Genomic DNA, 26,489 nt, shown 5'->3' on the forward strand with positions numbered 1-26,489 from the left:
TCCAGCCGCTTCCTAAGTGCTTTACAACTGAACAGAGCACAGTCGAGGCTCCTTTATTTGTTTTGTGATAAAGAATCCTTTTATTTCCCCACGTACTCACCCTTATTTTCAAAACAAACTTCATTTTCCAAACGAACAGAAGTAGCGCCAGCGTGCATCGGTACTCTGATAAAGCACGCTGAAATAAGGCAATCACAATCCCTGTTAAAATGGTTAGAATGATTTGACGGGTTGAACAAGACGAAAGCTGTCAAACATGTCAAAGCAAAGCATCAAACTTTCCAAAGTTCGAATGAAACGCCGGTGTTTCTTCATGCTTTGTCCATTTAAAAATCAGGATGGAAAAGTGAATGTTCAATAAAATTCGGTGGATTTGTGGCTCATGAAAATCTGGACGTTATTAACTTGGCAATTCGAAAACAAACTGTTTAAAGTTTACGGCTGGTATTAAACCAACTACTGCGCTATTTTTTGTGAATGAACAACAGTCGAATTTACGGAAGAAACAGGATTGCTCCCTGTTGACACTGTTAAGAAAACTGGGCTGCTGTGACTGCTGTGGCCTCCCACTCAATGCTCCAGAGAGGATATCTGAACAAGCTGTTAGTTGTTCACTCGAAGGGCGAGCCTTGTAATTTCTGAGGCTTGCTTCACCACGGTGAGCGGAGGTGGCCATGATGTGTCGTGATGGAAATTGCACGAAAATGTTAGGATCTTGTAAGCTTATTGTATGTGTGTATTCGTTAGCTAATTAAATTTTCAGTTTTCTCAGTTTTTTGATTGATATTTTGCACGAAAATATAGCTAACGAGCGTTACCGTATTTGAGCTTTTAACTTCTCTGTACTTAAGCTTACGACATTACCTAATAATTATTTTTACATTTTTGGTGTTGTTCGTCTCTGCTTTCGTTCTAATTTAGTCAATTTCGGCAGTTGACATGTTTGCAAATCTCTGTTTGTTTATGTTTCTACTTGACTCTGTGTTTTCATCGCTAACTTCTTCGGAAACGTCACTTTCAATCACCGTGTTATTTGCACTGCTATGCACAGGATGGGCTATATCCATTGAAGCTAAGAGCTCGTTTTCGTATTCGTTTTCTAGGTTATATAAGACGTTTGGGTAAAAAAAAAAAACTAAACATAATAAATTAAAAAAAAAAAAAAAAAACGAGAGAGAAGTCCAGGCATTTCACAAACGGGCAGATGGCGTGACCCCGTTGCTCTGTGCATCTGTATTCTGATAAAGTACGCTCTTTCAACCAATCAGCGCCCGAGTTATATTAAAACTTTATTATAAATGCCTTTTAAGGCGAGCATACGTTCTGCACATCTCGAGGTATTCGGGTTTCCTATGGGTGGTGCCTACTATAGAGGTCACCCTGGTTAAATAACATTTATTATTATTATTATTATTATTATTATTATTATTATTATTATTACTATTATTATTATTATTATTATTATTATTATTATTATTATTTACTAATATAGGGGTATTTTTGCACAGTTTAAAACTATGCGGAGGAAGCAGAACTTATTAAGTGCTCTTGGCATCCAAAAAGAAAATTAAAGGGGGGGGGGGGGGGGGACCATGCGTTTTTCAGAGATATTGAGGCTTCAGTATGGAATAAATCGCCATGCATTACTTCGTATTTTAGCGCTTTTTAGAATTATTGTTGCTTAATTATCTCCGAAAAAAAGGGGGGTTATCCAATTTTCTTTTCGGATTCCAATAGCCCTTGCAAAGATCTAACTGCTTTTCCCACATAGTCACAAACTGCGCAACAATACTTTAAGTTACATAAAATCGCCTTAAGTTGGTGAAAATCGCGTCAATTTTACAGCGTGTTTTGCTTGTCGCCTCAGATCGCCTTCAGTCGCCCTAAGTAATCCAAAGTTACGGCTACTCCAGAGTGAGACTAATTGACTCCTTGCATTTGCTATGCACGTATCGATGGATCATTATTAAAGGTGAGCGTAAATTGTTGTTAAGGATGTCGTTTTATTGGTATGTTAAGAATTCTCTCAAAACTATTCTCAGAATTCCGTCGCAAACGCAACAGAAAACAGCTTGCACTCACAATTTTGTTTTGGATCAGTGTTTGCATGTTTGAACCTATCAGTGCACTGGTTTAAAAGATCATCATCATCATCATCATGGTTTGGCTTCGCGAATACACGTACGCCATTTATAACTGGTTTGCCGCATCTTTAATTTTAGTAAAACAACAACAACAAAAACAAAATTAAAACTGCATTTTCTATTATCAAAGAACTGCCCAGTAAAAAAGGCCGTGATTAGTGTGACTTGAATTGCAAAATACTGGATGAATTAAAATTCAACCGGAAGTGCTACACTCTGAACAAAAACATGAACAGGTGGCCGCACAAAGGAAAGAAAATTAACAACTTAGAAACCTAAGACGAACTGAAACTGAAGTGCGACTCTAACTGTAGAAGTTGTCCTCATCATCGCGTTCAGTTTCTGCCAGAAATATATTGTTTTGGAGTATAAGAGGATTTAAACAGGATGGAACTCGTCATTTTCTATTTTCTATTGTTTTGTTTAACTTTGTTTTTGTAGTTGAGCTGTTCGTTATTAGACATGTAATAAGCGCTGCTCAAATTTGACATGTTTGGCAGGAAGAGCCGAATAATTTATTCGTCCTTCGAAGAAGTGGAAAAACTAACACACAGATACTGAGCGGACATCATGGCACTAAAAAGCTTTACTGAAGATGCGAGCCAGGAAACGTACGAACAATTGGCTTGCACGGCAGAATTCACCGGAGGAACAAAAAAAAAGCTAATATTCCTTTCAGTCTTTAACATTGTGTTGTCGATCGTTGCATTTCTGGGGAATACTCTGATCCTAGTCGCCCTTCACAAGGGATCTTCACTTCATCCACCGTCTAAACTACTGTTTCGTAGCTTAGCGGCAACTGATCTCTGTGTTGGCATCATTGTAGAGCCTCTTGCAGTTATTTATTGGTTATCTGTGGTGACCGAGAAGTGGAACATTTGTCGTTACACATTTGTCGTATCTTTGATACCGGGCCTTATTCTGTGCTCCGTGTCTTTAATGACATTGACTGCAATAAGCGTGGACAGACTTCTCGCCCTGTTGTTAGGACTCAGATACAGACACGTTGTAACTTTGAAGCGAACATATGCGGTTATAATTGTGCTTTGGGTTGTCGCTATTGTTGGTACCTTATTGTCCGTTTGGAATAACGTTATATTGTCGTCTGGTATTTATTCAGGTACCTCTTTGTGCCTAGTAACTTCAACTTACTGTTACGTGAAGATTTTCCTCACACTGCGTCATCGTCAACGTCGAGTACAAATTGTTCAAAGACACCCGAGCCAGACAATTCCAGTGAACACTGCAGCCCGTTATAGAAAGACAGTGTTTAGTACACTGTGGATACAGTTAACATTACTTGTTTGTTATCTTCCGTATGGTGTAGTGGCGCCCGCGACTGTCGCGAATCATGGTGCACCGACCCCAGCTATTTATCTCGCAAAGCAAATCACGTCAACTTTAGTTTATCTCAACTCATCTCTAAACCCGATTCTTTACTGTTGGAAAATCAGAGAAGTGAGAAAAGCGGTGAGGGAGACAATCAGACAAATGTTTTGTTCAAGGAACTAGGCTTTTCACCCAAAATGAAATTTCGAGGTTGCGTATTACAAGTCTAATTTCGGTGTGCATGCCGGAGTATTAATTGAACCATGCAAATATATCTATATTAAAGTAAAATAGAATAGAGACCAATAATAAGTAGCTGTTCATTCGATAAAAAAAAGGTCTAAGTGAAAACTAATAATGATATTCCCTAGCAAATGTATTTGTGTACATAAGTCCGCAGATATTAAAATCTAGCCAGAAATAAACAGGCTAAATAAGCTAGCTAGTTTTTACCAAGAGTTTAATATCCTAAGCAACCCCTAATTAGTACATTGTCTGACAATTTGCCGCCAAGTTAAGGTTGACAAGAGGGATAAGAACTTTCTAATTTTTTTTATTTGTCTAGTGATTACCACATTTTTTAGCAAGTGAGATTCGATACGAATATCACTTAAAGAAGTATAGAACGATTAAACCAATCAGAATGCTGAAAGTTAAATATATATAGAGTCTAACTAACGAAATGCCTGCTTCTTTTAAACAGTCGGTTCACACAGCTACTTATTTTGCGCCGTGGCACACGTTGGCACACGGTACAGACCACAGCAGGTGACCAATTGAATTCTTAGCACTTCCATCTTTTTTTGTGTGTTCACTGTGTATTAATTTACAGTAAAAACATACAGAGAGAAAAGGCGAGAAGAATTTATTAAACGAGAACGTAAATTATCCTTCAATTATTCCAACTGGGGCTGTAAGACAAAAACGTCTCAGGGTCTGATTCAGCCATATAAATATATTTTTACGGTAGCCTATTGGAAAAGTTCATTGTGCGAAACTTGGATGAGTTAGGTATTAGTAGTTTTTCATTTCAGTATTTATTCCTCTTTTACTTTATTCGCCGCAAGACGTTGGCTTGTCGCCCCTCTATCCTCGCTGCAGCGATCACCAATAACTACCAATGTCCCCTGTGGCGCAATTTGTCTTTGACGTGCGCTCCCTGTCGCCTTCTTGGCTAGAGTATTTAGCTTGGGGCTATAATCAGCTATAATCAGCGTGTGAGTGCCCGTTGAGAACAGGAAGTATATACGGTCAGCTAATATGCCTTTCGTCTTGAACATTTTGTTGTCCATTGTTGCATTTCTGGGGAATACTCTGATCCTAGTCGCCCTTCACAAGGTGTTTTTGCTACACTCGCCTTCTAAGCTTCTTTATCGTAGCCTAGTGATAACTGATCTCTTTGTTGGAGTCATTGTGGAGCCTGTTGGCGTTATCAACTGGATTTCTGTGTTGAGAGAAAAATGGAGCATTTGTCGCCACACATATGTCACATCTTTCATAACAGGCTAGACGCTGGGCTCAATGTCTTTGCTTACTTTGACTGCTATAAGTGTGGGCAGACTTCAGGCCCTGTTGTTGGGACTCAGATACAGACAAGTTGTATCTTTGAAGCGAACATATGCGGTAATAATAGTTTTTTGGGTTGTCTCTATCGTTACTACTGCGTTGTCTTGTTGGAACAGCATTATATTGTCACTGTGTATTTATACAATTACCTCTCTGTGCCTAGTAACTTCAAATTACTCTTACACAAAGTTTTTTTTGACGTTGCGTCATCGTCATCGTCATCATCAAGTGCAAAACAGTGTTCAAGTCCAACCGAACCAAACAATTCCGCTAAACATTGCGCGATACAGAAAAACAGTGTCCAGTGTACTGTGGGTACAGTTGACATTAGTAGTTTGTTCATAGTACACTGACCTCAGCTATTTATCTGGCAAGGCAAGGTGCAGCAACTCTATTTTATCTCAACTCGTCATTAAACCCGATTCTCTACTGCTGGAAGATCAGAGAAGTAAGACAAGTGGTGAAAGAGACAATCACACAAATGTTTTGTTCATGGAGCTAGTTCTAATGTGTGATGTGTTTAATTCCTGTTTGAGTGTATGGAAACTGAAGTGAACTCAGTTTGCTTTCTTTGCCATTCGTAATGTGATAAGGGAAATGGATACTGAATCTTGAGTCGGGTAGCAAGTAATTTTAATTTCGGACACCGAAGGCAAACGATTCCATTGAACACACCTCGGTACAGAAAGACAGTTTCAGGTGCACAATGGTTACAGTTAACATTAGTTATTTGTTATCTACCATTTGTGGCAGTGGCGACCTTGAAAAATAATATTACATCCGGCTTCCTCAACCCAAGCTATTTTTCTCGCAAGACGAGCCCCATATACTTGAGTTTTGATCTTAATTCATCACCAAACCGGATTCTTTACTGTTGAAAGGATAGGGAAAAACTGTGAAAGAAAGGGTAACACAATATATTTATTTATTTATTGATCCCAACATTTCAAGTTGCCATGGGATACGTTGGGCTCATGGACCAGGGACACCCAACGGTTCGTTTCGGTGGATATCTGTTCGGAATATCATAATCGCCTCAGAAATATGGATTTAATCGTAAAATAAATGGGAATCTGCTAACTTTCGTTGACGAAGAGGCAAATATCTCGTAAAAAATACGAAAACAAGGTCAGTTAAGATTTTCATAAAAGTAGCCACAGCTTGTAAATTCGAGAAACGAGATTCCATTGCCTTAAACTTCATGCAATTGAAACTTCAGCTTAAGCATCCGAGCAGATCGACCCGAATTTAGATTACACAAATATGTCTTTAAAAGGCCAGAAAACGATCACAAAAACAATCACAAGTGGGAGCACAAAAAACAACATTTTAAATATATTATTTTTGATGTTATCGTTACGAGGCGCTCCTATTTATCCGTATCAGTTTACAGCCAAAACTGACAAACAGGAAAGGCATTTTATAAAGGAAGTTATTGAAAGAGGAAGTCCTTCAAATGTGTTTATTTATAACCTGTTTTTCGATCAAGAGAAAAGTGTTTTTTTAAAATTAATTACGTCATTCGCTGATGATTATTCAATAAGCCATGGCCATTGCCGAGTTGCTTCGAACCTTATTGTAAAAGCGAGGCTAAATACGAAGTATTTATTATGAATATTAGTTTTCATATGGAAACAAAATTAATTTTGATATTAAAAGATTCAAACTAAGCCTTGCTTTTATAATGAGGTTTACAGCAATACGGAAATGGCCTAATGCAGCGCAAGGAATTGTTAATCATTGACTATAGTGTTGTTCTTCTTTTTTAAACTATCGTGAGCTCAGGTCTAGCTAAGAATTCTTGTGTTAAACTAGTTCTTACATTACTAAGTTTTGATTCTCCGAGTAACCGGTTTACCGCCATGTTTTAACGACAGGTGACAGGCCTGTAACCAGGATGTCATGTGGGGGGGGGGGGGGGGGGGTGCTAACGAGGCCAAAGTGGACCAAAATACCGAAATGTGTTTATTTAGGAAAGTAGCAATACATGAGAAGTTGTATCGGCAAAGTTCACGGTAGGAACTGAATATTGCATTTGTCAAATACAATTGTTTGAATTAAGGACTAATTTTACGATGTAAAATGATACATCAAAATACTGCGGAACTAATCCCTCAGAATTGTCCCGAGCTCCAGCCTCCGTGGGTGTTTGGCAAACAAATTTAGACCTCATCAAAAACAATTTTAACTTGATAATGAATGTGCATTTGTGCGAGGGACGACAGCCTTTCCTGGCCCATGCATGCCCTGTTAAATGTATATGCAGCTGCCTTAAACAACTCGCACTTCTTTCGCATTCACAGCTCGTTGCAGGGATTGTGGCGCATATCTTGAGGAGCGCATATATATTTGGAAAGAGATCATCATTGCACTCCTAAAGAGCTTTGGCTGCTGTATTTGGCCTGTCTTCCTTCGGTTTTGAGGAGTATCTGAAAGAAATAAGAAACAATATGTACTGTTATCTCTCACTTACCCATTTGTGTAATTTGTTGTTGTAAGCCTTGATTTTCGTCATCTATTCGGTTGTTCACGTTTTGCTCTGGGTTTTCAACCGAATTAAGGAAGGATTCGGTAGCGATCATTGCGTCGTACTACCTTCTATATCTCGCTGTAAAACTGTAGTTTACTGAGATAGATCTGAAGTCGTTTTTTCAGCTGGGCTGTCGTCGTAGACTGAACTGTCATTGTCAGCGTCTGATGGCTCTTGACGGGGTACTTTACTGACCATGAATAGAGAGACTGGCAAGATTTAGCTCCAGCCTTCCTCTTTCCATTTTCCTGTTCTCTCCTACCCATAACATTATTCATTTAGATAAGCTCGGACATCTGTGCGCTCATTGAAATGTTCTGAATGTCTCGGGCTACTAGAGTGCAGCTGGTTTTAGTTTCTCGGTAAATACATTACTGCTTTTTCCACTATTTGGCTTTGTTTAAATATCACTGTTAAGTTTTAAACTTCAGTTTAACCGACTATACTCCTTAACTTGGATATTGAGTATCAAAATGCAGACCTTTGGAGCCTGTGGGGGGGGGGGGAGGGGGGGTGTGCGAACGCACCCCGTGCACCCCCCTTCCCCCCCTGGTTACGGGCCTGGGTGAGAGTATCTTTTTTAAACCGTTATTTTATCATGAAAGGTTTGCCCAGTACAAATGTTAAGCTTAATCCAGTTTAAAGATTGTGCACAAAAAGAATTAAAATTTAATACAGCCTAGCAAACAAAACTGAATACTGCTAATAAGTTGCCGTTTACTTGTTGACTTTAAAAGTGTTTTACATATCGTTTTATTTAAACAAATCCGGCCAACACTCAAGACAGCCACTAACGGGTGGCCACAATAAGGCAGAGACAAACACGAGAATGTTCTCAAATGCGTCTTATCTTTATGTCATAAAGTTTAAGTATACACAACTGTAGAAGCTGTGCTCATTATTTGGGATTCAGTTGCGCCATGTCACATTGTATTTTTAATATGCAGCTAAACTTTCGCACGCTTAAATCTTCCATATACTGATAAGACCTCTAATAATTTCACGGAAAATGATGACATGGTGTCATCGAAACGTCATTCAAAATTGCTATCGGTTGTTTTTATTTTAAATTATTGAATTAAAACTTCTATTATTTCTCGCGAAGCGAGGGCCGAAGGTCTGATGATGAGCGTAGCGTGGTTAATAAATTTGTCGGGCCGAGCCGAAGCCCGAGCGGAGAAAAGCCGCGCAAATTCGAGCGAAAATTGACAAGGACAATTTGACACCTTAGGCGCTCCTATTAATTCATATCAGTTGACAGCTAAAACTGACAAACAGGAAAAACATTTTATAAAGAAAGTTATTGAAAGAGGAAGTCTTGCAAATGTGTTTATTTATGGCCTGAGGGATTTTTTCTTGTTCAATGAAACTAACTCTGCTTTTGGTTCAAGAGAAAAATTAGATAATTAATTAATCGCTCTTTTGAAGAAGTGGGAATACGCTCAAGCGCGGTATTTATATTCCGAGCCAAATGGCAATAACAAACTTTACTGGTGATGAAAACAGGAGAAAGGAATATGAAGATTTCTTTTGCTCGGCAGAAATAAGCGGAGGTACAGAAAACCAGCTGATATGGCTGTCAGTTTTGAACATCTTGTTGTCGTTCGTTGCATTTCTGGGGAACACTCTGATCCTAGTCGCCCTTCACAAGGAGTCGTCGCTGCACCCGCCATCCAAACTCTTGTTTCGTCAATTAGCAGCAACTGATCTCTGTGTTGGTATCATTGTAGAGCCTCTTATAGTTGTTTACTGGATGTTTGTAGCGAAGAAGAAATGGAATATATGTCGTTACCCATTATTCGTATTTGGAGGAACAAGTTCTATTTTGTGTACAGTATCTTTGTTGATAACGACTGCAATAAGCGTGGACAGACTTCTTGCCCTGTTGTTAGGACTCAGATACAGACAAGTGGTAACTTTGAAGCGAACATATGCGGCTATACCTGCATTTTGGTTTGTCTCTATAGTCTGTTTAATAGTAAGATTCTTTTTGATTAACCCTGCATCGGCACCATACATAATCTGTATTGGTATAGTACTGTGTTTAGTAACTTCGAGTTACTGTTACACAAAGATTTTCCTCACGCTGCATCAACGTGAACATCAAGTACAAACCAACAATGTTCAAGGAGGACGAAGCCAAACCATTCCACTGAACATAGCTCGATACAGAAGGACAGTGTCCAGTGCACTGTGGGTGCAGTTCACATTGCTTATTTGTTACTTTCCATATGTAGTAGTGGAGTTTTTGACAACGCAGATTGCACCGAATTCAGCTATGTATCTCGCATGGCAAGTTACGCTCACTTTAGTTTATCTCAACTCGTCATTAAACCCGATTCTTTACTGCTGGAAGATCAGAGAAGTAAGGGAAGCGGTTCAAGAGACAATCAGACAAATGTTTTGTTCATGGAGCTAGTTTTAATTTGTGATGTGTTTAAATTTCTGTCGAGGTTTATGGAAACTAAGGTTAGTTGCTCAGAAAGTGATAAGGGAGACGGATAGTGAATTTTGAGCCTGGTAACACAGAAAGACGAATCTTTATGGACATTAGGCTTTACCAGGCTTCATTTAAAATTCAGAAAGTGATGTTGAAGCAGACAAAAAAAAAAAAAAAGATTATGGACACACCGCCGGCGGACGTTTTTGTTCGTTATGAGAGACTAAAATGAAATTTCGATTTCCATTTGCATTTGCCGCTGTGTTCCGTGTCTTCGTTGAAGACATTGGCTGTTTACCATTTACTAAGAATTCCGGAAATCTCGGTTGCGAATTTCCGTCTGTGTAGAACTTTTTCCGTTTTACCCCCAAAACTGGGATTTCGGCTAAGACATATTCTGCATGACTGTCAAAGCCAAGGGCTTGAGGATGTGACACATGTAAATCTAGTGAAACTCTAATTTCCATTGGGAACTTTCCAACAGAGAAAAAGGAACTACCTCTTACAAAAAATTCAGTTTTTCCCGGAAACCCAAGGCAAAGGATTCCACTGAAGATTGGGTGATACAGACAGACAGTATTACACCGGCTTCCTCAACTCAAGCTATATCTCTCGCTAGACAAGCCACATATACTTGTCTTCTGTTCTTAATTCATCGTCAAACCTGATTCTTTACTGAGGACTGCGAAGCGTTCCTTTTCTTACAGCGGTTGTGTAACTTTTTAATATATTGTCAACGTAATTTTACTTTTTTTTAGCTGTTAAAGATCTTGTTGTTAAGGCTATTGTTCTTAACCTTGTGGATTAAGTTATTTAATTTTTAGGTTGCTTTATTACCCAGGGCTCCCATTGATAGCAAGTCTGTTGTAATACATGTCCTGAAGGGACAACCCGGTTTAAAGAAAGGTGTTTTAGTTTCAATTTCAGGAAGATTAGGGAAGTAAGACAAGCTGTGAAAGAAAGGGTAACATAATTTATTATTTTGCATTATCGAATCAGCTTTGTGAGTTTCAGTGTATAGTAGTAACTGTTATTTTCTTGTTATCCCTTATATATGCCGAGATTCTTCGAAACTGAGAGGGGGAAAGTGTTTAACATTTAAAACTCAGCAAAAAAGGAAAAAATAAAATGTAAGAAAGACTGATAATTGAATTAGCTGATTCTGAAAACAAAACAAAAATGAGTAACTTTGTCAAGGGTGCTAGCGTTGCTGGTTATATAAGGAGTTTATTTGGTAAACGATTATATGGCACTTGCAAATTTTTTGCTTAGCATGAAGGTTAGAGCATTTAAAGTACAGCCAAGAAAATGAGCTGAATAGTGTATTAGTTGTCGAATTTATCTCTTCACCCTAACCTTGTAGCCCGACTTTAAGCATGCAAAAAGTGAAGCAGCGGCTAACATAGGTCGATTTACAACGGTCAAACTGAGATATAATAAATTTGTTCACTGTCAAATTTGTCTACCATCAGCTCTCAGCATTTAAGCTCAGGAAAAAAAAATAAAGAAGGAAACTTTGGGTAGCGCACTGGTCTTATTCAAAAATCTTATTGAGTAATAAAGTAATAGGGATATTTCCTCCGAGATTCATTTCCTTATTCTTCGTAATAAGTTCGTAGACTTCTAAGTGAAAACTAATAACGATATTTGCTGCCAATTTTTGTGCTTATTTCGGTAAAATTCAGTCAAGAGATGACGAAGCGCTTGATAACGAAACTGGTCTAACTCAGTAAAACAATAAACTAAAAGATTCTGACTATAAAACGGTAAAATAATAAAATAAAAGATATTTATTTCACTGTCAAATTTATTTGTTTACCATTTTCACGCAACATTTCAAGTTGTCATGGGATACATACGGCTCATGCACCAGGGATACCCCGCAACGATTCGTTTCTGAGTTACCGGTTTGCCGCCATGTTTTAATGACAAGTGAGAGTATCTTTTTTAAGCAGTAATTTTATCATGAAAGGTTTGCCCAGTAGAAATATATGTTTAGCTTAATAAAGTTTGAAATGGTGCACAAAAAGAATTAAAATTTAAAACAGCGTAGCAAACGAAACTTCATACTGCCAATAAGTTGCCATTTACTTGTTTACTTTAAAAGTGTTTTGCATCGTTTTGTTTAAACAAGTCGAACACTCAAGACAGCCACGAACGGGTGTCCACAGGAAGGCAGAAACAAAGGCGAGAATGTTCTTAAACGTGACTTATCCTTAAGTCGTAAAGTTAAGAGGCTGTGCTCACCATTTGGGTTCTTTTAGGACTTTTAAAAGCAGTCCACGCAGGTCATTTTTTGGTCTTTTCATCTTGTTTGCTTTTTTTTTAAACAAGCTGCATGTTATGAAATAGATACTAGACATAGCCAACGTAGTGAAGTTTGATATGTTTAGCAGATGTATAAGAATAATTATTAGCTTTTTTGAAGAAGCGGAAAAACACACGCACGGTATTCACATTCTAGCGAAATGGCTATAACAAACTTTTCTGGCGATGTCAACCAGAAAACGGCAGTCGAAGATGCCTTTTGCCCGGCAGAATTAAGCAGAGGTACACAAAACCAGCTGATATGCCTGTCAGTCCTGAACATTTTGATGGCCATCATTGCATTTCTGGGGAACACTCTGATCCTAATTGCACTTCACAAGGAGTCTCCCCTTCATCCACCGTCCAAACTCTTGTTTCGTAACCTAGCGACAACTGATCTCTTTGTTGGCATCATTGTAGAGCCTCTTACAGTTGTTCACTGGATGTTTGTGGTGAGGAAGCAATGGGATATGTGTCGTTTTACATTTGCCGCACTTGTAGTAACAGGTTATACGTTATGTGCAGTATCTTATTTAATATCGACTGCAATAAGCGTGGACAGACTTCTTGCCCTGTTGTTAGGACTCAGATACAGACAAGTTGTAACCGTAAAGCGGGCACGTGTGAGTGTAGTTGTGTTATGGGTTGTCTCTATACTCAATTTACCAATTTTCTTTTGGATTAACCCTGTATCGGCACGATATCTTCGCTTTACTGGTGTAGCACTGTGTTTAGTAACTTTGAGTTACTGTTACACGAAGATTTTCCTCACGCTGCGTCATCGTCAGCATCGAGTACAAACCAACAATGTTCAAAGAGAACGAAGCCAAACAATTCCACTGAACATAGCTCGATACAGAAAGACAGTGTCCAGTGCACTGTGGGTGCAGTTCACATTGTTTATTTGTTATCTTCCATATGGAGTAGTGGTGTTTTTGACAATGCAGAGTACACCTAATTCAGCTATGTATCTCGCATGGCAAGTTACGCTCACTTTAGTTTATCTCAACTCGTTATTAAACCCATTTCTTTACTGCTGGAAGATCAAAGAAGTGAGGCAAGCGGTGAAGGAGACAATCAGACAAATATTTTGTTCATGGAGCTAGTTCTTATTTGTGATGTAATTAAATTTCTCTTGAAGTGTATGGAAACTGAAGTTAGTTGCTCAGTTTCGCCAATGTGCCCTTGCGAAAGGAAATATGGATACCTTTCGAATGCTCAGAAATCGCGTGAATCGTGAGCGTAAGATCTGCCGGGCAAAGTATTACGAAGTAAAGGTTAGCCATTTGAGGGAGTGTAAGCCATCTGTGTGGTGGAAAGAGGTGAAAAAGTTCAGCGGCATGTCACCTGCCTCAGAAACGCGGGACAACACCAGCAAATTACTGCGACACCTAGGTTTTTCACCTGGTGTCCTGGCAAATCACATCAATTCAGCGTTCCTGACCCCAATGCAGGATTTTGAGCCTCTTACCCACAATCCTTTTGACCCACCACAAGCCAACAACGAAAATCATGCCGTAAATATGATATCGGAGTTTTCAGCTTTTATGAAACTATCTGCACTCAACCCCTCCAAAGCACATGGGCCAGACGGTATCCCGGCATGGTTATTAAAAGAAAACGCTGATCTCCTGGCGGGTCCAGTCTCTGCGATCCCCAACTCCTCTTTCCACGAATCCCGCCTTCCGCCTTCTTGGAAAGAGCCTGACGTAGCCCCGGTCCCAAATCAAAGGCCTATTAATGACATTAACAAGCACCTCCGTCCGATTTCCCTTACGCCCATCCTGTCTAAACTCGCTGAAGATCACATTGTTGAGAAAGACGTTAAACCTGCTGTGTTACAAAGAATTGACCCTCCACAATTTGGAACTATTCCCAAATCGTCTACTACACATGCCTTGGTCAGTATGACGCATAATTGGCTTGTTAACACCGACGGAAATGGTGCCACGGCAAGAGTAGTCCTTCTTGATTTCCGTAAGGCCTTTGACCTTATCGATCACAGTGTTCTTGTCCAAAAACTAACAACATATGATATTCCGAGTCAAGTCAGAGGTTGGATCGTTGACTTCTTGATGGACCGGAAACAAAGAGTTAAACTTGTTTAGGATTGTCACTCTGAATGGCGCTCTGTGCCATCCGGTGTCCCCCAGGGAACAAAATTAAGCCCCTGGTTATTTCTTGTCATGATTAATGAATTGGACACACCAGTTGACATGTGGAAATACGTGGATGATACATCTTGTTCCGAAATAGTTACAAAGGGTAGTGAGAGCAAACTCCAAGAAGCTGTGGATGACCATTCGAGACAAGCGAGTCTCGATGGGTTCCAACTGAATGAGTCCAAGTGCAAAGAACTTCGAATTGGTTTCTCCAATAGCAACCACGATTTTAAACCCCTAGTCCTAAATGGCAAGCCCCTTGAATTAGTCACCAGTGCCAAATTGCTAGGCGTGACCATTAGCCACGATTTAAAGTGGAACATGCACAGCTCTGAACTAATTAGAAAATGTTCCTCTCGTCTCTACTTTTTACGTCAACTCAAGAGATCCGGAGTGGCATCAAGTGAACTGGTGCAATTCTATGTGACATGTATTAGGCCCGTCCTGGAATACGCAAGTCCTGTATTCCATCGTTCTCTACCAAACTACATTAGTGTGGATTTGGAACGGATCCAAAGAAGGGCATTCAGAATCATCTATCCTGACCTGTCATATAGTGTAGCACTAGAAACAGTTTGCCTACCGAAACTTCATGAGAGGAGAGAAAAGATTTCAATCGATCTGTTCGACGAGATCGTCTGTAACCCCACCCACAGTCTCCATAGCCTCCTCCTTCAAAGGAAGAGTTGTAAATATGCACTGAGACGCAAAAGTGATTTCACTCTCCCCCTATGTAAGACCGAGCGTTTGAAGAACAGTTTTATTTTTAGCCATGTCTATAAGATGTAGATATTTTCTCATTTCTTAGTCTATTATTCATTGTAACTTTCTATGTTTGTATGTCGTGGTGAATAAATAAATAAATAAAAAATTATATTTTTAGCCATGTCTATAAGATGTAGATAATTTTTTATTTTCTCTTTGTTATTATTAGAATTTGTAAATATCCCGTAATTCAGCCTATGGCTGCAATGGTGTTTATAATAAAGTATCTATCTCATCTCAGAAAGTGATAAGGGAAACGGATACTGCATCTTGAGCCTGGTAACACAAAAATACGGCATTTTATGGACAAAATATTTCCCAGGCTTCATTTAAAGTTTAGAAAGGGATGTTGAAAAAAAAAAAAAAGTTGTCGACACATCGCTGGCAGACGTTCTTGTTCGTTATAAGAGACTGAAATGAAATTCCGATTGCCATTTGCATCTGCTGTTGTGTTCCGTGTCTTTGTTGAAGACATTGGCTGTTTACCATTTACTAAAGAATTCCGGAAATTTCAGTTGCGAATTTCCCTTTCGGTAGAACGTTTTCCATTTACCCCAAAAACTGCAATTTTGGCTGAGACATATTCTGCACAACTGTCAAAGCCAAGGGTTTGAAGATGTGACACATGTAAATGAAACTCTAATTCCCTTTGGGAACGTTCCAACCAGAAAAAAGGAACTACCTTTTAAAACAAAAATTCTGAAGATTGGGCGATAGAGAAAGACAGTATTACATCCGGCTTCCTCAACTCAAGCTATTCCTCTCGCAAGACAAGCCACATATACATGAGTTGTGATCTTAATTTATCGTCAAACCCGATTCTTTACTAAGGGTTCGCACTGAAACTTCAAAACGTTTCTTTCCTTACAGCGGTTGTGTAACTTTTTAATATATTGTCAAGATAATTTAACGTTTTTTAGCTGTTAAAGATCCTGTTGTTAAGGCTATTGTTCTTAACCTTGTGAATTAAGTTATTTAATTTTTACCTTGCCTTACTAGTACTCAGGGCTCTCATTGATAGCAGGTCTGTTGTAATATATATGGCCTGAAGGAACTACCCTATTTAAATAAAGGTGTTTTAGTTTCAATTTTAGGAAGGTTTGGGAAATAAGACAAGCTGTGAAAGGAAGGGTTATACAAGTTATTTATAGTTCTCAGGCGGTGTCTTCGCCCTTAATTTGATTATCGAGTCAGCTTTGTGAGTTTAAGTGTATAGCAATAACTGTTATTTTCTTGTTATTCCTCTGATATATGCCGAGTTTCTTCGAAACTTTTCGAAACTTAGAAAACTGAGAGGGGGAAATGTTTAACATTTAAAACTCGGCAAAAAAAGGAAAATTTAAAATGTAAGAACGACTGATAATTGACTTAAATAGCTGATTTCGTAAAGAATAAAAAAATGAGTAAACTTGTCGGGGTAATAACTTTGCTGGTTGTATGGAGTTTATTTCGAAAACAATTTTATGACACTTGCGATTTTTTGCTTAGCATAAAGGTTACAACATTTAAAATTCAGCTAAAACTATGAGCTGAAAAATAATAGTATATTCGCTGTCGAATTGTATCTCTTTACCCTAACCCTGTAGCCAGACTTTGAGCATGGAAAAAGTGAAGCAGCGGCTAGCGTAGGCCGATTTACAACGGTCAAACTGAGATATAATAAATTTGTTCACTGTCGAATTTGTTTACCATCAGCTCTCAGCATTTAAGTTCAGGAAAACAACTTTCAAAAGGAAACTTTGGGTAGCACTTATTCAAACATTTGATTGAATAATAAAGTAATAAAGATATTTCCTCCCAGATTGATTTCCTTATCCTTTGTCATAAGTTCGTAGACTTACAAGCTCTTTTAACTGAGAACTAATAAAGATATTTGTTGTCAATTTTTTTTGCTTGTTTCAGTAAAATTCAGTCAGTCAAGAGATCATGAAGCGTTTGATATCGAAACTGATCTCACTCAGTAAAATAATAAATTAAAAGATTCTAACCATAAAAACGGTAAAATAACAAAACAAGAAGATATTTATTTCACCGTCGAATTTATTTGTTTACCATTTCCTCGCAACATTTCAAGTTACCACCCAACGGTTTGTTTTGGTGGATATCTGTTCGAAATATAATAATCGCCTCAGAAATTTGATATTAGTCGTAAAATGAATGAAAAAACTAAAAAGTTTCGTTGACGAAGGGACAAATATCTCGTTAAAAATACGAAAACAAGGTCAGTTAACATTTTCGGAAAAGTAGCCACAGCTCGTAAATTCGAGAAATAAGATTCCATTCCGTAAAACTTCATGCAATTGAAACTTCAGTTAAAGCATTCGAACAGGTCGACCTGAATTTAGATTACACAAATATGTCTTTAAAAGGCCAGAAAACGATCTGGGAACACATAAAGACCACATTTTAAATATTTTTCTTTGATGTTATCGTTATAAGGCGCTTCTATTAATCCCTATCAGTTTACAGCCAAAACTGACAGACAGTAAAAGCATTTTATAAAGGAAGTTATTGAAAGAAGAAGTCTTGCAAATGTGTTTATTTATAACCGGAGGGATTTGCTAGTTCAATGAAATTAACTCTACTTTTCGTTCAAGAGAAAAGTGAGTTTTAAATATTAATTACGTCATTCGCTGATGATTATTCAATAGGCCATTGGCGAGTTGCTTCGAGCCTTATCTTAAAAGCGAGGCTAAATACACAGTATTTATTATGAAAATTAGTTTTTTTATGGAAACAAAATTACTTTTGGTGTGAAAAGCTTTAAACTAAGACTCACTTTCATAACGAGGTTTACAGCAACACGGAAATGGCCTACTGCAGCGCAAGGAACTGTTAATCATTGACTATAGGGATGTCTCCCTGTATACTTCTTTTTAATACTATGCTGAACTGGATTTCATATAAAAGTAAAAATACCAACGTTTTATAACACGGAAAAAAGGCTTTCAAGAAATTTTGTTGTAGTTTAATATTTGCTTGATGTATAAGGAAACAAAGCCGAGAACCTTGCAGGCATATTAAGTAGAACGGTGCGAATGATTGTAAACCCAAATACGCGCGATACGCATCACTCAGGTCTAGCTAAGAATTCTTGTGTCAAACTAGAACTTACATTACTAAGTTTCGATTCTCTGAGTAACCGGTTTGCCGCCATAGTTGAATGACAATTGAGAGTATCTTTTTTAAGCCGTAATTTTATAATGAAAGGTTTGCCCAGTACAAATGTTAAGCTTAATCCAGTTTAAAGATTGTGCACAGAAAGAATTCAAATTTAATACAGCATAGCAAGCGAAACTGAATACTGCTAATAAGTTGCCGTTTACTTGTTGACTTTAAAAGTGTTTTACATATCGTTTTATTTAAACAAATGCGGCCAACACTCAAGACAGCCACTAACGGGTGGCCACAATAAGGCAGAGACAAAAACGAGAATGTTCTCAAACGTGTCTTATCTTTAACTCATAAAGTTTTAGTATACACAACTTTAGAAGCTGTGCTCATCATTTGGGATTCAGTTGCGCCATGTCACATTGTATTTTTAATATGCAGCTAAACTTTCGCACGCTTAAATTTTCCCGATACTGATAAGACCTCTGATAACTATCCGCATAATCGGACACGGAAAATGATGGCATGGCGCCATCGAAACGTCATTCAAAATTGCTATCGGTTGTTTTTATTTTAAATTATTGAATGAAACTTCAATTATTTCTCGCGAAACGAGGGCCGAAGGTCTGATCATGAGCGTAGCGAGGTTAATAAATTTGCCGGGACGAGCCGAAGCCCGAGCGAAGAAAAGCTGCGCGAATTCGAGCAAAAATATATAGACTCGATTGCAAAAAACATTGACACCTAAAAAGCATAAAATATGAACGATGAGAACCAACGGACTTGTGAGTAGCGTTAAAAAATTGGCCCTCGTTGGCGAACTTGACACTTTAAGGAAAGCTTCGCAGTTTCCATCATTCACAACGTACAACTAATTTTGGGTCAGTATCAACCATCGCACGAGAATAGAATATTATGCAAATAGATTTAGTATACTTATACCCATCAAGCCATTTGGTCTCATCATTCACAGTTTATGCTTTTTAGGTGTCAACGTTTTTGCAATCAGTTATTCGCTCTTCTGAAGAAGCGGAAAAACACATGCGTGGCATTCACATTCTAGCGAAATGGCTATAACAAACTTTTCTGGCGATGTCAACCAGAAAACGGCAGTCGAAGATGTCTTTTGCTCGGCAGAATTAAGCGGAGGTACACAAAACCAGCTGATATGCCTGTCAGTCCTGAACATTTTGATGGCCATCATTGCATTTGTGGGGAACACTCTGATCTTAATTGCACTTTACAAGGAGTCTCCTCTTCATTCACCGTCCAAACTCTTATTTCGTAACCTAGCGACAACTGATCTCTTTGTTGGCATCCTTGCGGAGCCTCTTGCCGTTATTTCCTGGATGTTTCTGGCGAGGAAGCAATGGAATATGTGTCGTTATACAATTGTCGCCCTTGTAGTAACAGGTTATACGTTGTGTGCAGCATCTTTGCTGACATCGACTGCAATAAGCGTGGACAGACTTCTTGCCCTGTTGTTAGGACTCAGATACAGACAAGTTGTAACCGTAAAGAGGGCACATGTGAGTATAATTGTGTTTTGGGTTGTCTCTATACTCAATTTACCAATGTTCTTTTGGATTAACCCTGTATCGGTACGATATCTTCGCTTTACTGGTGTAGCACTGTGTTTAGTAACTTTGAGTTACTGTTACACGAAGATTTTCCTTACGCTGCGTCATCGTCAACGTCGAGTACAAACCAACAACGCTCAAAGAGATGGGAGCCAAACAATTCCACTGAACATAGCTCGATACAGAAAGACAGTGTCCAGTGCCCTGTGGGTGCAGTTTACATTGTTTATTTGTTATCTTCTATATGGAGTATTGGCGTTTTTTACAATGCAGAATATACCGAATTCAGCTATGTATCTCGCCTGGCAAGTTACAATCACTTTAGTTTGTCTCAACTCGTTATTAAAGGCCCACATTCACCCAAGATGTATTGCGCGCCGAGGAACAGTTTTCATATATGAAAACCCCCCTATTTTATTTGAGCGGGAGTCGAGTGAGAAAGCAATAAGCGATCACGAATAGTCTTTCCCTCCAGCACGAGTCGTAGAGGAAACCCGTATGAACTGCTTGAGTTCGTAGAGCCAATAAGATCACGCGTTTGGACAATAAAGCATTTCAAAACAAAAACAAACGACCGCAATGACTCTTGGGTGAAGGTGGGCCTTTAAACCCGATTCTTTACTGCTGGAAGATCAAAGAAGTGAGGCAAGCAGTGAAGGAGACAATTAGACAAATATTTTGTAGATGGAGCTAGTTCAATGTAATGTGTTAATTTCTGTTAAACTGTATGGAAACTGAGGTTAGTTTTCAGAGAGTGATGAGGGAAACGGATAGTGAATCTTGAGCTTTGAACCTATTGACACAGAAAGAAAACCTTTTATTGGCAAAAGGCTTCCTAGCCTTCGTTTAAAATTCAGACACATCGCCCGCAGACGTTCTTGTTTGTTATAAAAGACTGAATGGAATTTCGATTGCCATTTGCATCTGCCGCTGTGTTTTGTGTCTTTGTTGAAGACAATGGCTGTTTACCATTTACCGGAAATTTCGGTTGCGAATTTCCGTCTGGGCTGAACGTTTTCCATCAACCCAAAAAACTGAAATTTCAGCTGAGACATATCCTGCACGACTGTCAAAGCCAACGGCTTGAAGATGTGACACATGTAAATGAAACTCTAATTTCCATTGGAAACGTTTCAATCGGAAAAAATTAAAGCAACTACCTTTTAAACAAAATTTCATTTTTTTTTTCCAGAAACCGAAGGCAAACGATTCCACTGAAGATTGGGTGATACAGAAAGACAGTATTACATCCGGCTTCCTCAACGCAAGCTATTTTGCTCGCAAGACAAGCCACATATTTTTGAGTTCTGGCATTAATTTATCGTCAAACCCGATTCTTTGCTGAGGGTTTACACCGAAACTGCGAAGTGTTCCTTTCCTTACAGCGGTTGGTTAACTTTTTAATATATTGTCAAGATAATTTAACTTTTTTTAGCTGTTGGAGATATTATTGTTAAGGCTATTGTTCTTAACTTTGTGGATTAAGTTATTTAATTTTTACCTTGCCTTACTATTACCCAGGGCTCTCATTGATAGCAGGTCTGTTATAATATATGTCCTGAAGGAACTACCCTGTTTAAATAAAGGTGTTTTAGTTTCAATTTTAGGAAGGTTAGGGAAATAAGGCAAGCTGTGAAAGAAAGGGTACCATAATTTATTAATAGTTCTCAGGCGGTGTCTTCGCCCTTAATTTGATTTTCGAGTCAGCTTTGTAAGTTTAAGTGTATACCAATAACTGTTATTTTCTTGTTATCCCTTATATATGCCGAGTTTCTTCGAAACTTAGAAAACTGAGAGGGGGAAATGTTTAACATTTAAAACTCGGCAAAAAAAGGAAAATTTAAAATGTAAGAACGACTGATAATTGACCTAAATAGCTGATTTCGTAAAGAATAAAAAAATGAGTAAACCTGTCGGGGTAATAGCGTTGCTGGTTATATGGAGTTTATTTCGAAAACAATTATATGACACTTGCGATTTTTTGCTTAGCATAAAGGTTACAACATTTAAAATTCAGCTAAAACTATGAGCTGAAAAATAATAGTATATTCGCTGTCGAATTTATTTCTTTACCCTAACCTTGTAGCCCGACTTTGAGCATGGAAAAAGTGAAGCAGCGGCTAGCGTAGGCCGATTTACAACGGTCAAACTGAGATATAATAAATTTGTTCACTGTCGAATTTGTTTACCATCAGCTCTCAGCATTTAAGCTCAGGAAAAAAAATAAAGAAGGAAACTTTGGGTAGCGCTTATTCAAAAATCTAATTGAATAATAAAGCAATAGAGATATTTCCTCCCAGATTGATTTCCTTATCCTTTGTCATAAGTTCGTAGACTAATACAAGCTCTTTTAACTGAAAACTAATAAAGATATTTGTTGCCAATTTTTTTTGCTTGTTTCATTAAAATTTAGTCAAGAGATGGTGAAGCGTTTGATATCGAAACTGATCTCACTCAGTAAAATAATAAACTAAAAGATTCTAACTATAAAAACGGTAAAATAATAAAACTAGAAGATATTTATTTCACTGTACTGTCGAATTTATTATTTTACCATTTCCTCGCAACATTTCAAGTTGCCACCCAAACGTTTGTTTTGGTGGATATCTGTTCGGAATATCATAATCGCCTCAGAAATTTAGATTAAGTCGTAAACTAAATGGAAAACTAATAAGTTTTGTTGACGAAGGGACAAATATCTCGTTAAAAATACGAAAACACGGTCAGTTAACATTTTTGGAAAAGTAGCCACAGCTCGTAAATTCGAGAAATAAGATTCCATTTCCTTAAACTTCATGCAATTTAAACTTCAGCTAAAGCATCCGAACAGATCCACCTGAATTTAGATTACACAAATATGTCTTTAAAAGGCACAAAAACGATCTGGGAACACAAAAAGACATTTTAAATATTTTTCTTTGATGTTATCGTTATAAGGCGCTCCTTTTAATCCGTATCAGTTTACAGCCAAAACTGACAAACAGAAAAGGCATTTTATAAAGGAAGTTATTGAAAGAGGAAGTCTTGCAAATTCTCTGAGTAACCGGTTTACCGCCATGTTTTAATGACAATTGAGAGTATTCTTTTCAAGCCGTAATTTTATAATGAAAGGTTCGCCCGGTACAAATGTTAAGCTTAATCCAGTTTGAAAAGTGGGCACAGAAAAAATTAAAATTTCATACAGCGTAGTAAACGCAACTGAATACTGCTAATAAGTTGCCGTTTACTTGTTGACTTTAAAAGTGTTTTACATATCGTTTTATTTAAACAAATCCGGCCAACACTCAAGACAGCCACTAACGGGTGGCCACAATAAGGCAGAGACAAACAGGAGAATGTTCTCAAACGTGTCTTATCTTTAACTCATTAAGTTTAAGTTTACACAACTTTAGAAGCTGTGCTCATTATTTGGGATTCAGTTGCGCCATGTCACATTGTATTTTTAATATGCAGCTAAACTTTTGCACGCTTAAATCTTCCCTATACTGATACGACCTCTAATAACTATCCGCATAATCGGACTTACACGAAAATGATGACATGGTGACATCGAAACGTCAGTCAAAATTGCTATCGCTTGTTTTTATTTTAAATTATTAAATTAAAACTTCCGTTATTCCTCGTAAAGCGAGGACCGAAAGGCTGATCATGAGCGTAGCGAGGTTAATAACTTTGTCAAGCCGAGCCGAAGCCCGAGTGGAGCAAGGCCGCGCGAATTCAAGCGAAAATTGATAAGGACAATTTGACACCTTAGGCGCTCCTATTAATTCGTATCAGTTGACAGCTAAAACTGACAAACAGGAAAAACATTTTATAAAGGAAGTTATTGAAAGAGGAAGTCTTGCAAATGTGTTTATTTATGGCCTGAGGGATTTTTTCTTGTTCAATGAAACTAACTCTGCTTTTGGTTCAAGAGAAAAATTAGATAATTAATTGATCGCTCTTTTGAAGAAGTGGGAATACGCTCAAGCGCGGTATTTATATTCCGAGCCAAATGGCAATAACAAACTTTACTGGTGATGAAAACAGGAGAAAGGAATATGAAGATTTCTTTTGCTCGGCAGAAATAAGCGGGGGTACACAAAACCAGCTGCCTGTCAGTTTTGAACATCTTGTTGTCGAGCGTTGCATTTCTGGGAAACACTCTGATCCTAGTCGCCCTTCACAAGGAGTCGTCGCTGCACCCGCCATCCAAACTCTTGTTTCGTCAATTAGCAGCAACTGATCTCTGTGTTGGTATCATTGTAGAGCCTCTTATAGTTGTTTACTGGATGTTTGTAGCGAAGAAGAAATGGAATATATGTCGTTACCCATTATTCGTATTTGGAGGAACATTAGTTCTATTTTGTGTACAGTATCTTTGTTGATAACGACTGCAATAAGCGTGGACAGACTTCTTGCCCTGTTGTTAGGACTCAGATACAGACAAGTGGTAACTTTGAAGCGAACATATGCGGGTATACCTGCATTTTGGTTTGTCTCTATAGTCTGTTTAATACTAAGGTTCTTTTTGATTAACCCTGCATCGGCACCATACATAATCTGTATTGGTATAGTACTGTGTTTAGTAACTTCGAGTTACTGTTACACAAAGATTTTCCTTACGCTGCATCAACGTGAACATCAAGTACAAACCAACAATGTTCAAGGAGAACGAAGCCAAACCATTCCACTGAACATAGCTCGATACAGAAGGACAGTGTCCAGTGCACTGTGGGTGCAGTTCACATTGCTTATTTGTTACTTCCCATATGTAGTAGTGGACTTTTTGACAATGCAGATTGCACCAAATTCAGCTATGTATCTTGCATGGCAAGTTACGCTCACTTTAGTTTATCTCAACTCGTCATAATAAACCCGATTCTTTACTGCTGGAAGATCAGAGAAGTAAGGGAAGTGGTTAAAGAGACAATCAGACAAATGTTTTGTTCATGGAGCTAGTTCTAATTTGTGATGTGTTTAAATTTCTGTCGAAGTTTATGGAAACTAGGTTGCTCAGAAAGTGATAAGGGAAACGGATACTTAATTTTGAGCCTGGTAACACAGAAAGACGAATTTTTATGGACATAAGGCTTCCCACTCTTCATTTAAAATTCATAAAGGGATGTTGAAGCAAACAAAAAGATTATGGACACCTCACCGGCAAACGCTCTTGTTCGTTATAAATGACTGAGATGAAATTTCGATTGCCATTTGCATCTGCCGTTGTGTTCCGCGTCTTCGTTGAACACATTCGCTGATTACCATTTGCTAAAGAATTCCGGAAATTTCGGTTGCGAATTTCCGTCTGGGGTGAACCTTTTCTATGAACGCGAAAAACTGGAATTTCGGGTGAGACATATTCTGCACGACTGTCAAAGCCAAGGGCTTGAAGATGTGACACATGTAAATGAAACTCGTATTTGCATTGGGAACGTTCCAACCGGAAAAAAAGAACTACCCTTCTACGAAATTTCAATTTTCCCCGGAAACCTGCAGCGCAAGGAATTGTTAATCATCGACTATAGCGTTGTTCTTCCTGTATACTTCTTTTTAAAACTATCCTGAACTGGATTTCATATAAAAGTAAAAATACGTTTTTTAACCAGGGAAAATTAGGCTTTCAAGGAATTTTGTTGTAGTTTTATCTTAGCTTGCTGTATAAGGAAAAAAACCCGAAAACCTTGCAGGCATATTAAGTCATAGTGTAGAACGGTGCGAATGACTGTAAGCCCAAATACGCACGATACGCATCACTCAGGTCTAGCTAAGAATTCTTGTGTTAAACTAGTACTTACATTTATACTAAGTTGAGATTCTCTGCCGGCAACCGGTTTACCGCCATGTTTTAATGACAGGTGAGAGTATCTTTTTTAAGCCGTTATTTTATCATGTAAGGTTTGCCCGGTACAAATGTTAAGCTTAATCCAGTTTAAAGATTGTGCACAGAAAGAATTAAAATTTAATACAGCCTAGCAAACGAAACTGAATACTGCTAATAAGTTGCCGTTTACTTGTTGACTTTAAAAGTGTTTTACATATCGTTTTATTTAAACAAGTCCGGCCAACACTCAAGACAGCCATGAACGGGTGGCCACAATAAGGCAGAGACAAACGCGAGAATGTTCTGAGCCCAGGGGGGTACTTGGGTATAAACGTGACGGGGGGGTCCGACGGAGCCTAATATTTTGCACCCCCCCCCCCCCCAAAAAAAAAATACATGGACCTTATATTGTGCACCCCAAAAAATACAAGACTGGAAATTTTAGACCCCAAAAATACATGACTTTTATACCCTAAAAATGCAATCTTAAGAACAGGATACATACCGCCTTTCTGCCTTTCGGATCTTGCGGGAACTTCGTCTTGAATTGCGTAAGAACTATTAGCCTGGCAGAAATTCGAACGCAAAAAAATATGCACAGATTTTTCAGACCCAAAATAATACATGGTTAAATCTTTAACCCAAAAAAATACAGGAGTTCAAAAATTTCAGACCCAAAAATATACGTCGGACCCCCCCGTCACGTTTATACCCAAGTATCCCCTCTGGGGTTCTGAGGCAGCTCATTTTAA

The 26,489-nt window shown here is 38.3% G+C and overlaps 3 protein-coding genes across 4 annotated transcripts; all 3 read left to right on the forward strand.

Annotated features, from left to right (window-relative positions):
- Nucleotides 1-2,453: 2,453 nt before the first annotated feature.
- LOC146482362 (histamine H2 receptor-like) lies at nt 2,454-4,907 on the forward strand. Its single transcript, XM_085107226.1, has one exon. The coding sequence runs from the start codon at nt 2,715-2,717 to the stop codon at nt 3,654-3,656; it is 942 nt and encodes a 313-aa protein (XP_084963352.1). The 5' UTR covers nt 2,454-2,714; the 3' UTR covers nt 3,657-4,907.
- Nucleotides 4,908-11,955: 7,048 nt separating this feature from the next.
- LOC146482363 (melanocyte-stimulating hormone receptor-like) lies at nt 11,956-13,469 on the forward strand. Its single transcript, XM_085107111.1, has one exon. The coding sequence runs from the start codon at nt 12,478-12,480 to the stop codon at nt 13,420-13,422; it is 945 nt and encodes a 314-aa protein (XP_084963237.1). The 5' UTR covers nt 11,956-12,477; the 3' UTR covers nt 13,423-13,469.
- A 5,852-nt stretch (nt 13,470-19,321) lies between these two features.
- On the forward strand, nt 19,322-21,856 carry LOC146482364 (5-hydroxytryptamine receptor 1E-like). Of its 2 annotated transcripts, none has more exons than XM_085107112.1 (2): nt 19,322-19,883; nt 21,127-21,856. In XM_085107112.1, exons 1-2 carry the CDS (start codon nt 19,422-19,424, stop codon nt 21,277-21,279), a joined length of 615 nt encoding a protein of 204 aa, XP_084963238.1. In that variant the 5' UTR covers nt 19,322-19,421; the 3' UTR covers nt 21,280-21,856. The 2 variants fall into 2 exon arrangements, 1 of the variants encoding a protein (XP_084963238.1); XR_014864109.1 differs by lacking the exon at nt 19,322-19,883 and adding an exon at nt 20,569-20,673.
- Nucleotides 21,857-26,489: the final 4,633 nt, after the last annotated feature.

Source organism: Pavona decussata, unplaced genomic scaffold (assembly GCF_977016875.1).
Source record: "Pavona decussata unplaced genomic scaffold, jaPavDecu1.1 SCAFFOLD_46, whole genome shotgun sequence".
In the NCBI taxonomy this organism is placed as follows: Eukaryota; Metazoa; Cnidaria; class Anthozoa; order Scleractinia; family Agariciidae; genus Pavona; species Pavona decussata.